Source organism: Stomoxys calcitrans, chromosome 3, assembly GCF_963082655.1.
Source record: "Stomoxys calcitrans chromosome 3, idStoCalc2.1, whole genome shotgun sequence".
In the NCBI taxonomy this organism is placed as follows: domain Eukaryota; kingdom Metazoa; phylum Arthropoda; class Insecta; order Diptera; family Muscidae; genus Stomoxys; species Stomoxys calcitrans.
Window position 1 is genome coordinate 86,949,702 of NC_081554.1, and position 14,152 is coordinate 86,963,853.

The 14,152-nt window shown below is 39.7% G+C and overlaps 1 protein-coding gene and 2 long non-coding RNA genes across 4 annotated transcripts in view; 1 reads left to right on the forward strand and 2 right to left on the reverse strand.

The window, feature by feature from the left end:
* Nucleotides 1-984: 984 nt before the first annotated feature.
* On the reverse strand, nucleotides 985-1,299 carry LOC131995526 (uncharacterized). Its single transcript, XR_009397482.1, has 2 exons — nucleotides 1,221-1,299; nucleotides 985-1,156 (listed from the first exon to the last, which is right to left on the reverse strand). It is a non-coding gene; the product is annotated as an uncharacterized LOC131995526 (long non-coding RNA).
* A 9,109-nt stretch (nucleotides 1,300-10,408) lies between these two features.
* Nucleotides 10,409-10,723, reverse strand: LOC131995527 (uncharacterized). The gene is made up of 2 exons (XR_009397483.1): nucleotides 10,645-10,723; nucleotides 10,409-10,580 (listed from the first exon to the last, which is right to left on the reverse strand). It is a non-coding gene; the product is annotated as an uncharacterized LOC131995527 (long non-coding RNA).
* A 2,734-nt stretch (nucleotides 10,724-13,457) lies between these two features.
* LOC106085051 (uncharacterized) overlaps nucleotides 13,458-14,152 on the forward strand; it is a 32,617-nt gene continuing 31,922 nt past the window's right edge. Inside the window, exon 1 of one of the 2 annotated variants that reach the window (XM_013249070.2) lies at nucleotides 13,458-13,963. Coding sequence is in view for 1 of the 2 variants with exons in the window: in XM_059364215.1 (XP_059220198.1) it covers nucleotides 13,721-13,739 (19 nt within the window). In the remaining variant the exon portion in view is untranslated. The remainder of the gene's footprint in view (nucleotides 13,964-14,152) is intronic. The other variant, XM_059364215.1, reaches the window with a different exon arrangement.

Below are 14,152 nucleotides of genomic sequence, written 5' to 3' on the forward strand. Positions count from 1 at the left end.
TCATAGCAACTCAGAATGACGTGCATAGTATGTAACTCCACCTTTAAACCTAATATTGACTTCGACATTTCGCCCAAAACGTATTATAAAAAATGGCGACGAAGAAACTGCGAACAAATTCCGTAGAAGTGGTACGAAGTTCTATGAGTGAAATAGTAGAGATATGTCGCTTCGCCAATACAAATTTCGCTTCAATTTATTACCAATGTTATACCAGATTTTGGAAATCTCGTGTTTTGCAACGAGGTTTCCCATAATTTTCACAATGTGAGCTAATCTACTTATTTGAGGAGATTTGCAGCATATCTTCCAAGTTCAAATGCAACGCTGCGTTTGCATTGAGTACCGGTTATTACTGCGATTTGTGGACAGCACTTTTTCTTAACATCTAACAATTTCTTATTGAAATTATAAAATTTTGTAGTAATTTAATAAAAATTAAATTGCTGACCGCAATGTATATGCTGAACACAATAAAAATGCTAATCATAATAAAAACTGTTGCGTGGCCGCACCCAGGACATTTCCACCTGCCACATGCAAGAAAAAAATTTTGCGTGGAAGGGCCTTAAGGGTGGGCCTTTACGCCTTCGTGGCGGCCTCAAAACCACGCTTTATTCCCAGCCCCTATTTTTTTTTTTGGTCGCTGGAGGGGTCTGGGGGAACTACTTGGACACCCGAGCAGCTGGACCACAAAGTATAGCGTTGGAGGTCCGCCGTGTCCAAATTTATTGTCGCTGTATGGATGTGGTGAGGCTGATATATATATGTCCATGGAGCCAAGTGGTCTTGCCGTTCGGGGCAATTCTGAGGGTAAAATATCCATACCCGTGGGATGTTTTATCCTCACAATCGCAATGGAACGACTGGGACACTTGGATCCACTTTGACATGCTTTTATTTAGTGCCTTTGTTAGGGCATGTTTGCTTGATTTTTTTATGCGCTTATGGCGAGAGGTATTGGTTCTTGTCTGCCGTATTATGATTACCTCCCCGCCATGCGCTTATTGTGATGTATGTATGTTCTACGCATGCCATTGAGTGAACATTACCACCGTCAAACGTGTGAAATGAAAAATCTTGTCCAAGGAAGTTTCGAATTCACAAATATGGCCAGCAGGTAGTGTCCACTCAATTCCATGCGTAGAAAGTGTGCCTGGAAAGGAGAAAGGGAGATATTAGTAGGAATAGATTAATAGAATAGAAGCAATGGTTTATACTCCCTGACGGCTGCGTTTTAATGAGAGAGTCCACGTTGACATTTGGCAATTTGACAGCGGCACGGCATTATCGGCCAATGTTGCCACTCATTACTACTCGTAGTAAATTGTTGGTAGTTAGTAGGATCCGTAGAGTACGGTTGATAATGACGTGTAGTAGGTTGATTCATTCATAAATTCGGCGGTTATAAGAGAGAATTATTTGAAATCGAGGCGAATTATTAGAAAAGGCCAAATATAATAATAATATTGAGAATATTTAGTAGAAATGTCGGACAGCGTCCAATATGTCGGCTCGGGAAAAATCGCCATTGTATCAACTCCGGCCTATAAAAGGGCACAGAAGGGGGAAAAACGCCATTAGTTTGTGAAAAAGTGGTGCTGAGCAGGCACGTATCATAGAGTGTCGAAGTAAGTGTTACAAGAAAAAAAAGTGAAGGTGTTAATAGGACATAGAATAAAGGTTAACATCCTTTTTTTTTGTGATTAAGGTTATAAGACCGGAAAATAGCGTTGTATGTCAGAAGAATATCCATCTTTGGTTTTATTGGCAAAATCGCCTAAATAGAAAAGGTAAATTTTGTCTAAAAGTGGGTGAATTTGGGATAAATCAGTGAAATGAAATTTTGGTTTCAGAGGTGCTGGATTGGATTGTGCTACATACCCCTGTGCGTCCATAATAAGGGAAAAGGATCCATATTACTGTGACCGTTAGTGGAATTCACAAGGTAGGATCATTCCTCTTAGTGCATATATAGTACGGTCAACAATTTATTAAGGAAAGTGGAATAAAGGAGTCCGTCTTTCCTGGTGTCCGCCATTACCGACACAATTCAGTGGAGGAACTCCATCTGTCAGCCACTGGCGTCACCACTTTTGGATTTTTTAATAAAGTGGTTGAATCACCAATACAGCGTTGTCCGTGAGAGCAAAAGCTCAGCACCACAACAAAATTGAAATTCCCAAAAGTCTAAGCCTTTTGTTGTTTTGACCATCTGTATTTTGTGGCCATCCACATATATTTATGTTTGGCTCCAGTTATGTGTTTCTCTTGATGAACGCATAGATATCATTTTTTTTTTGTGTGTGTGTTTGGATTCTGGCTTTTTATGCCCACCAATATATTCGCACACCAACACAAGCGTCGACGTCCAACTATAAGACGATATTTTTAATTTTTGGCCGCATCATACCATCAAGATTGTCTCGCATGCTACATACATTGACGAGACTGCTGCGGCATAATTTTGGCACTTAACAAAACGAACAAGCCACACAACAAAAAGAGCCACAACGATCATTATGACCAATATCATTAGAATTTGAGTTATATATTTATATTCATGTTATTTTTAGGTTCAAATTTAAGTTTCTTTGATTTATTTATTTAATTTATTGATTTACATATTTTTACCCTTTTTTTTTAATTTTGATTTTTGTTTTAACATACCTTTTTTTTTTACACTGAAAGAATTTTGTGATAGGGCCCCCAAAGATTTTTTTTTTTTGGTTTTAAATATACATAATCATTAGTTCCCCTTTTGTGTGAAACAGATTAATACTTACCCTTAGAACTTACCTAAGCGAGCTCCTTTAGGCCAGGTTAGGGGGAATTTTGATTAAAAGGCTTTAGTTTGACTAATTAGTCAGAAATAATTTATTAAGAATTTGAGGGTTCTAAAATCGTTACGTTTCAGGTCGACAAGACCATTCGTTTTACTTATTATCATTTTTATTAAACTTTGATTCCTTGACAAAACAAACTAAGTAAAGATACCAAATAGATTTTAGGAAAATAACGTATACTGGGGTTAGTGTTAGTTTTATATTAATAAATATGTTTATATCTTGAATGTTTAAAACTGAAAGTATGATGCGTTAAAGTTAATTGTTGAGGGGAATGTAAAGTGGTAAGTTAGGTGATGTGGGCGGGTTCGTGGGGTCACATGAATATGATGGAATGTTGACCAAGGTAGGGCGGGCGGCCGGAGGTCATAGGACGATCTCCCAAAACAAATGGAATGTGAAAGTTCAGGTGTAAGTAACGTTTTTTTTTGTGTTTGAATGTATATCGTTTTTTTTTATTGTCTACGGGCCTAGGGCGAGGATATAGGGTTGGGACCTCCCCAGAGATGTCGACGAAGCTAGCCGGTGCCCGGAAAATATCCCCAAGCTGCAATAGGCACACGTAACAAAATGGCGCCCAACCAAATGTATGGCGGTTTAAAAGATCGCTATCGGAATGTAGGAGTGTAGATCACCTAAACACTGTGCAATAGAACACTAAATGAGTGCAATAGCCCAACGTTTATATTCAAAACTAAAAGTAGGCGAGTTTCAGGGTTTCGTAGCCATTCTTATGAATATATATAGAACCGTTGTACGAGATTCTGTAACTCTATTACTTTAGGGTTAGAATAGAGACTACCAATACAAAAGATGAAGCGCGAAGTGACATACGGACTGTTATAGGAAGCCGTATTTGCGCACGTTAATCGGAACTAGAAATGATTAGAATAGTTTCAGCCTGAAGTTTGAAGTGACCCTGTTTTGGACCAAAGGAATAACCGCTTTAGATTTTATCTAGAGGTCAGCTGTATTCCAAGGAGAAGAATCAGGCGTGGATAGGGCCATAAAGATGGCGTATCAAAGCACTACCCAAACCGTAATTTTTATGTTTTCCGTTTTGTATAGCTAATGTCTTCTTTCACATTCCATTGAGTAGAGCCGAAATAATACCCCACACATCACATCCCGCTTTACAATCCTCTCATGTATATCGAATTGTTAAGAGTTTTGCGTTAAATATTGTGTTGTGCGTTCTTGAATGCCAGATTTTTTTTTTTTGCGTGTGAAGTTGTCATTGTTGGCCAGTGTCTCAGGAAGGATATTGGTGTTTTCCATTGTTGTCTAGCGGCAAGTTATGGGCATTGAGACCCGAACACAGGCTGAAAATAGAAAGAGGAATAGGCCTGAGACATTTGATTTAAATAGGTCATTACAAGTACAGGAAAAGAGATCGAAACAGAGAACCGAGATGAGTGTAGCGCCTGGTAATGTTGACAGAGCTGGCCAAATTACGGACATGTCTCAGACGATAAATGCGCCACCGTCAGGAACCAATTCAGAGGCCGGATCTCAGGTACAAGCTGCGATGGCACAACAGCCGACAACGTCCCCGAGTCGAAGTCAGATACAGGGTGAGGCAGGAGGTTATCAACGGGCTGTTGAGAATCGATTTCAGTCGGTTCAGTCAGAGATGAGTGACATAAGGAAAGCTATTGGCGATTTGTCCAAAGCGGTCACTCAGTTGTCCCAGATGGCTTTGAATCAGGGTAGAGGCGAGAATACACCTGTGAGCACCCCGGCTATGGCACCAGGACGTCCACTTAATTCCGAGAGAGCAGGGGATAAACCCACGGAAAAAAATACCGTACCTGAGGCACCTGAAATTCAGAGAAGGGAAAACAATGTCATTCGAATCAATAAATTAGGATTGATGTTTGATGGAACCACTAATGGCTTAGCAGTTGAGGAATTTGTCTATAGGCTAGAGTACTTTCAATGGCAGTACAGGATTCCATGGGCCGAAGTTATTCGAGATTTTCCCCTTGTGATGACTGGTCGTGCTGAGTCATGGTATTGGCTGTTTCAAAAGACACACAGGTTTCATAATTGGGACGATTTGAAGCATAGCTTACTTAGCCAATACCAATCCTCTCGTTCTAATTTTGAGATTTTGACCGATTTGGCCCAACGTAAACAAGACATGAATGAATCAATCGATACTTTTTTCCATGTCATGGGGCAAATCAGGGCCAAATTAGTGCAGCCCATATCTGAGTTCGACATGATAAAGATCATGAAGAAGAATGTGAGGGAAAGTATTGGCAGGATCGTTTACCCAATACAGGTCTCATCTGTCGAACAGCTCAGAATGGAATGCAATGAGGCGGAGAAGAATTTCCCCAGACGCGATAACAGGAATGTACAACCTTCTATGCGTCCCACTAGACATGTCAATGATATTTACATGGATATAACTGAGACGGGGTCTGAGGATGATTATGACGAGCCCAGGGTGCAGGAGGTGGCTGCCGTCCATTATGAAAGGAATTCCAGGGCACCTATGACATGTTGGAACTGTCGCCAACAAGGACACTCTTTTCGAGATTGTGAAGAGGCGGTTAGGACCTTGTTCTGTTATAAGTGTGGTAACCCTGGTACGACAACACCAAGGTGTAATGTTTGCCAGCAGGGAAACAGGAACAAGGGCGTGGAAAATTCAGGGGGACCACGTCCGTTAGAGAACCCCTTCAGAAAGTGATTGGGGAGAAATCTAACCCTTCATATAAAATAGATATTACTAAGAGAGTGTTAACGTCGAATAAGAAGATTGTCCGTCCTGATACTAGACATTATGTACCTATAGAGATAAGGCAAGAAAATTATGATAGAGTAAGAGAAAGAATATTTGGAGAAAGCGATAATAAAGATGAGACAATCAAAATTATACCCAAGGTACGGCAAAAGTTTAAGAAAAAGAGAAAGGAGATGAAAATTTTGCTGGAAGCCATTTGTAGAGCGAGTGACCAATCAGATCCTAGAGTATATGCCGAAGTCAAATTGCAAGATATTAAGTTAAGAGGATTGCTAGATACTGGAGCCTCAGTGAGTATTCTAGGAAAAGGTTGTAGGGAATTGATGGACAAATTGGAAATGTCGTTTAGACCAATATTTTCCCAAGCGAAAACCGCTGGAGGCCAGGTCCATACAATTTTAGGCAAGGTTCAGCTAGGAATACAGTACAAAGATCAGATTAAAGGGATGGATTTTTATTTATGCCCTGATCTAGAGCAACAATTGTACCTTGGAATAGATTTTTGGAGATTGTTTGGATTGGCTCCTGATATCATTGATGTTAATGAATGCAATATTGAGAAGATAGTTAAAGATATGGTAGATGAAGATGAGAAATATAAATTGAACCCGCATGAATTGACTCCAATACAGCTAGAGAAATTGCAGAAAGCGATTCAAAGCTTTGATACTTTTGAAGATAAAGGTTTAGGCAAAACTCATTTAGAAAGACATACGATCACCTTAGTTGATGGCGCGGTTCCCGTAAAGGACCGTCACTATCCGATCTCACCAGCAGTACAGGCCATAGTATACGAGGAGATTGATAACATGCTCAGGCTAGGGGTGATAGAAGAGAGTGAAAGTCCTTGGAGCAACAGAACTACGGTCGTTAGGAAGCCAGGGAAGAACCGATTCTGCCTAGATGCCCGAAAATTGAACAAATTGACGGTGAAGGACGCGTACCCGCTCCAAAATATAGACGGCATCTTGAGCAGAATCGATGAAACTTACTACATAAGCAGTGTGGACTTGAAATTTGCCTTTTGGCAGATCGAACTCGATGCCGAAAGCAAGGCTTACACCGCATTTACAGTGCCAGGGCGTCCCCTGTATCAATTTAGGGTGATGCCATTCGGTCTCTGTAATGCGGCACAACGCTTATGCAGGTTGATGGACCGTGTAGTACCTCAGCACCTGAAGGAGAATGTGTTCATCTACTTGGATGATTTATTGGTGATTTCCAGCGACTTTGATGAACACATCCGATTGTTAGAGGAAGTTGCGAAATGCCTGAGGGATGCCAACCTTACGATCGGCTTGAAAAAGTCGCAGTTTTGCTTTCGCGAATTGAAGTACTTGGGGTTCATCATCGGCGACGGTAAATTAAAGACTGATCCGGATAAAATTAAGGCCATTCGAGAGATAAAGGTACCCCGAAACCCACGGGAAGTTAGAAGCTTCCTGGGAACCGCTGGGTGGTACAGGCGCTTTATTAAAGACTTTGCCTCAATTTCGGCCCCACTCACGGATACATTGAAGAAGGCGAAGAAGTTTGGGATGACAAATGAGGCTATACAATCATTTGAGGGTCTTAAGCGAGCCTTAACCTCGGCGCCTGTACTACGCCACGCTGATTTCTCGAAGCGGTTCTTCATACAGTGTGATGCCAGTGAGTATGGGATAGGAGCGGTGCTGTTCCAGTTGAATGACCGGGGAGAGGAACACCCCATTGCCTTTTATTCACAGAAGATGAATACCTGTCAGCGCAATTATAGTGTGACAGAGAAAGAATGTTTGGCTGCGGTTATGGCGATTAAGAAGTTCCGGCCATACGTGGAGATGATGCCTTTTACTGTCATCACAGACCACGCCTCTCTCAAATGGTTAATGTCATTGAAAGATTTAACAGGAAGATTGGCTCGTTGGTCTTTACAATTGCAAGCATTTGATTTTGATATAGAGCACCGCAAAGGATCTGACAATGTTGTCGCCGACATGTTGTCTAGAGCCCCCACCTCCATGGACATTGAGGAGATCACAAGAGACGATTTATTGGATTTCGAGACGAATGAGTTTGAGAGTGAAGAATACTTGGACTTGATCCGGAACATAACAGCTAACCAGGATAGGTTACCCGACCTCAAGGTTGATAAAGGCATGGTATTCAAAAGGACCCTATTTGATCAGGAACTGGAGGAGGAATTCTTATGGAAACTTTGGTTGCCAACTAGCCTCACTCATGAAATCATCGAAAAAGCACATAAATCTCTCACTTGCGCTCATGGTGGAGTGGCCAAGACCCTGGAACGGGTTAAACGATTTTTCTATTGGCCTCGGATGACGTTACAAGTTCGACAATATGTGAAGAATTGCCAAAGCTGCCAAGAGACCAAATCATCTAATCGGAATATGATGCCCGGGATAGGTCAGGAGGTAGTAACTGAAAGACCTTTCCAGAAATTATACATTGACTTTTTGGGAAAATACCCCCGCTCCAAGAGAGGTAATGCCTACATCTTTATTGTTGTGGATCACTTCTCCAAATTTACCCTTCTTAAGGCCATGAAGGGGGCCACAGCCACAAACGTGATAAAATTTCTGATTGAAGAAGTTTTTCACAAATTTGGGGTGCCTGAAGTGATCCACAGCGATAATGGCGTACAATTCATTTCGAAAGCCTTTCAGGAGATGACGAGTGCTTATAAGATCACCCATTTGAGAACTGCGGTATATTCGCCACAATCCAACGCTTCAGAGAGGGTTAATCAATCGGTAATTACGGCGATCAGGACCTATCTGGCTGAAGATCACAGAGACTGGGACGCCTACCTCTCTGAAATTGAATGCGCGTTGAGGACATCAGTGCATTCGGCCACCGGTGTAACGCCTTTCTTCGCACTATTTGGATACCACATGTTTTCAAATGGGGCGGATTACAAGCTGGCCCGTAAATTGATGTCGATGTCTGACCATGAGGTGGAGGATTTGACAAGACCAGACAGGTTGGAGGTGATCAGATCCCGGATCGGCGATAACTTGCACAAGGCATACCAACGGAGCGCCGAAAGATATGACAGAAGGGCTCGTTGCGTTAAGTTTATACCCGGCCAGGAGGTATATAGGCGGAATATCGTGCAATCAGACTTTTCAAAGAATATAAATGCAAAATTTTGCAAGAAATTTTTGAAATGTCGGATTGTAAGACCTGTTGGCGAGAATATGTATGAGTTGGAGACGATTCAGGGCAGGCCAATAGGCATTTATCACGTAAAAGATATTAAAATGTAGTGCAATATAGAATTAGAATATGATTTTTCTCTCAGTGCAATATTAGGATAAGTTATACGTTTGTGCTTGTCCTAGTATAAGAGACATCTAAATCTATAGTGCAATATATGTATATATCTGTGATATCTGTGTTGTGTCGTGATTATTTTTTTTTATTCACCCTTTTATGTTATTGTAATTATACACCGCCGTTCGTAATTTTACAATTTTTTTGTGATTATACAGTTGTTTTTTGTGATTATACACCCCTTTTTTTTTTTTTGTGATTATACAGCCACTTTATGTCTATTATACACCTCTTTTGTGATTATACAGCCACTTTCTTTTAATTATACACCTTTTTTTTAATTATACAACCATTTTCTTTTCATTATGCATCTTTCATGTGATTATACCTTCTTGACCAGTCCACATTGATTGCTATCTTGACTTGACCTCGAGCTTAATTGTTCATAAAAAGTTAACTTCTAACTATTAGACCTTCATGGATTTGTCTTCTTTTTTCCCGCGGTGTATTTTTTTTTATGTACTTGCCGTGTGAGTAAATGCATTTTGATCTTACATACCTGGACACGTCGACGATCGTGGTTTTGGACGTCTGGAAGAAAGGCCACACCTGGAAAGAGGAAACAGACACAAAGTATCGGTTTCTATTAAAGATGCACAGTGTACTTCCCTAATGGTGGACTGCGGTATTGCCCGGCTGGATCTCAGGGTGTGGGAGTTCCCCACGTTGGGTCCTTTTTGCCACAAACCCGCGTTTGAGCTTGCCACACGCACACCATTCCTGACTTCTTGCCATCGTCAGGCCTGGAGTTTTGTTGCGTGGCCGCACCCAGGACATTTCCACCTGCCACATGCAAGAAAAAAATTTTGCGTGGAAGGGCCTTAAGGGTGGGCCTTTACGCCTTCGTGGCGGCCTCAAAACCACGCTTTATTCCCAGCCCCTATTTTTTTTTTTGGTCGCTGGAGGGGTCTGGGGGAACTACTTGGACACCCGAGCATCTGGACCACAAAGTATAGCGTTGGAGGTCCGCCGTGTCCAAATTTATTGTCGCTGTATGGATGTGGTGAGGCTGATATATACAGGGTGGCTGATGAAAGCCGCTACCAAAAAAAAATGTAATAACTTTTTTTCTATTTAATAATAATAATTTAATAATTAATTTAATTAATTAATTAATTAATTTAATTAATAATAATTTAATAATTAATTTAATAATTTAATTTAACATGAATAAAAGAAAAATGTATTCCATACACCGAAAAAAAAATGTAGCAATATTCATCATTGTAGCAATATTCATCAGCCACCCTGTATATGTCCATGGAGCCAAGTGGTCTTGCCGTTCGGGGCAATTCTGAGGGTAAAATATCCATACCCGTGGGATGTTTTATCCTCACAATCGCAATGGAACGACTGGGACACTTGGATCCACTTTGACATGCTTTTATTTAGTGCCTTTGTTAGGGCATGTTTGCTTGATTTTTTTATGCGCTTATGGCGAGAGGTATTGGTTCTTGTCTGCCGTATTATGATTACCTCCCCGCCATGCGCTTATTGTGATGTATGTATGTTCTACGCATGCCATTGAGTGAACATTACCACCGTCAAACGTGTGAAATGAAAAATCTTGTCCAAGGAAGTTTCGAATTCACAAATATGGCCAGCAGGTAGTGTCCACTCAATTCCATGCGTAGAAAGTGTGCCTGGAAAGGAGAAAGGGAGATATTAGTAGGAATAGATTAATAGAATAGAAGCAATGGTTTATACTCCCTGACGGCTGCGTTTTAATGAGAGAGTCCACGTTGACATTTGGCAATTTGACAGCGGCACGGCATTATCGGCCAATGTTGCCACTCATTACTACTCGTAGTAAATTGTTGGTAGTTAGTAGGATCCGTAGAGTACGGTTGATAATGACGTGTAGTAGGTTGATTCATTCATAAATTCGGCGGTTATAAGAGAGAATTATTTGAAATCGAGGCGAATTATTAGAAAAGGCCAAATATAATAATAATATTGAGAATATTTAGTAGAAATGTCGGACAGCGTCCAATATGTCGGCTCGGGAAAAATCGCCATTGTATCAACTCCGGCCTATAAAAGGGCACAGAAGGGGGAAAAACGCCATTAGTTTGTGAAAAAGTGGTGCTGAGCAGGCACGTATCATAGAGTGTCGAAGTAAGTGTTACAAGAAAAAAAAGTGAAGGTGTTAATAGGACATAGAATAAAGGTTAACATCCTTTTTTTTTGTGATTAAGGTTATAAGACCGGAAAATAGCGTTGTATGTCAGAAGAATATCCATCTTTGGTTTTATTGGCAAAATCGCCTAAATAGAAAAGGTAAATTTTGTCTAAAAGTGGGTGAATTTGGGATAAATCAGTGAAATGAAATTTTGGTTTCAGAGGTGCTGGATTGGATTGTGCTACATACCCCTGTGCGTCCATAATAAGGGAAAAGGATCCATATTACTGTGACCGTTAGTGGAATTCACAAGGTAGGATCATTCCTCTTAGTGCATATATAGTACGGTCAACAATTTATTAAGGAAAGTGGAATAAAGGAGTCCGTCTTTCCTGGTGTCCGCCATTACCGACACAATTCAGTGGAGGAACTCCATCTGTCAGCCACTGGCGTCACCACTTTTGGATTTTTTAATAAAGTGGTTGAATCACCAATACAGCGTTGTCCGTGAGAGCAAAAGCTCAGCACCACAACAAAATTGAAATTCCCAAAAGTCTAAGCCTTTTGTTGTTTTGACCATCTGTATTTTGTGGCCATCCACATATATTTATGTTTGGCTCCAGTTATGTGTTTCTCTTGATGAACGCATAGATATCATTTTTTTTTTGTGTGTGTGTTTGGATTCTGGCTTTTTATGCCCACCAATATATTCGCACACCAACACAAGCGTCGACGTCCAACTATAAGACGATATTTTTAATTTTTGGCCGCATCATACCATCAAGATTGTCTCGCATGCTACATACATTGACGAGACTGCTGCGGCATAATTTTGGCACTTAACAAAACGAACAAGCCACACAACAAAAAGAGCCACAACGATCATTATGACCAATATCATTAGAATTTGAGTTATATATTTATATTCATGTTATTTTTAGGTTCAAATTTAAGTTTCTTTGATTTATTTATTTAATTTATTGATTTACATATTTTTACCCTTTTTTTTTAATTTTGATTTTTGTTTTAACATACCTTTTTTTTTTACACTGAAAGAATTTTGTGATAGGGCCCCCAAAGATTTTTTTTTTTTGGTTTTAAATATACATAATCATTAGTTCCCCTTTTGTGTGAAACAGATTAATACTTACCCTTAGAACTTACCTAAGCGAGCTCCTTTAGGCCAGGTTAGGGGGAATTTTGATTAAAAGGCTTTAGTTTGACTAATTAGTCAGAAATAATTTATTAAGAATTTGAGGGTTCTAAAATCGTTACGTTTCAGGTCGACAAGACCATTCGTTTTACTTATTATCATTTTTATTAAACTTTGATTCCTTGACAAAACAAACTAAGTAAAGATACCAAATAGATTTTAGGAAAATAACGTATACTGGGGTTAGTGTTAGTTTTATATTAATAAATATGTTTATATCTTGAATGTTTAAAACTGAAAGTATGATGCGTTAAAGTTAATTGTTGAGGGGAATGTAAAGTGGTAAGTTAGGTGATGTGGGCGGGTTCGTGGGGTCACATGAATATGATGGAATGTTGACCAAGGTAGGGCGGGCGGCCGGAGGTCATAGGACGATCTCCCAAAACAAATGGAATGTGAAAGTTCAGGTGTAAGTAACGTTTTTTTTTGTGTTTGAATGTATATCGTTTTTTTTTATTGTCTACGGGCCTAGGGCGAGGATATAGGGTTGGGACCTCCCCAGAGATGTCGACGAAGCTAGCCGGTGCCCGGAAAATATCCCCAAGCTGCAATAGGCACACGTAACAAAACGCTGTCAAAAACGTCACTGTTGACAAATAAAAACCGCATTAATCGTAGTGGAAACGGGTTTTGGAGATTATCTCAAATCAAGTGGATTTGGGCTCTAGTGGAAACATGGAGAGCAAGGTTAGCTGATCGGCGTTTTGCCAAAACAAACAAAGAAATTTGTGTGAGTGTGTGTACACGTGCACGTACATGAGTAGAAAATATGCGAGAAAGAAGATAACAACAAAGAGAATGCAGGCAAAATCTGTCATCTTAATACCGTCAAACCTGGCCGGCTGTTAGCAGCTGTTGGTAAAACGCCGATCAGCTTGATGACAAGATGGAGGATTGCACCATATGATTTGTGGTTGTTGTACAAATGAGACCACCTTTAATTGTTGCGCCATGATCAGCGCTTTAAACGTTTTTTCATGTTTTGTATAATAGTGTTATGTAAAGAATCACCCAGCCAAATATAATATAAAAATAACTTTTTCGCGAACAGAGCTATTGCATTCTCGAACGCAACTCTGAATCGGAAATAACCAAGAGAGGTGAAATTTAATTTCACCTTCAACATCAAGAATGTACCTCAAAAGCAAGCAAGAATAAAATATGGAGGAAAAAACGAGCGTCAAACGAAACGATACGACGATTACTACAAAACTGATACTTTGCTCTGTTAAATTCAATAATTTCAATTAAATTAAAACAATTTCAAAGCAAAAAAGTTAATAAACTTGTGCACTACATACTGCTCTACACAAATTTAATGAAATAGAATGAACAGCGAATACATATACATACAAAATTAGTGAAAACGTTCAACGTCCAAGTGGGATTTTTCGCCCCTTACAAATTTTGTGAACCACAAAAAATATTGTACGAGTTGTGTGTGTGACATGGAAACCATTTTAAAAAGTGAGACAGTGCTGTTGTTGAAACCCATGAAAAGTAGATTGAACATTTCAATAAAGTATTGAGACATTTTTCGTGCTTGTAAAAGACAAAGCAAAAGTGTTGTACATATTAAAATTTTGCGAATAATTCGGAAAGAAAAGTTTCACAAAATAGAAATAACAAAAACAAGCTGCTGTAGTCGGAATAGCAAGGAAAGGGACTTAACGATAAAGCTTAGGCCAAAGGCAAGTGGGAAAGAAAAATTACCTTCAATTTAAAATAAAAAAACTTGTGTATTGGAAGTATGTAACTATAGCCGTAAAATAAGTGCAAGAATTGCTAACAATAACGTGAAAATTACAAAGAATTTCATATTGTGTGTATGTGTACGCGAATCTCTTATTGAAAGTGTTAAATTTATACAGCATAGGCAA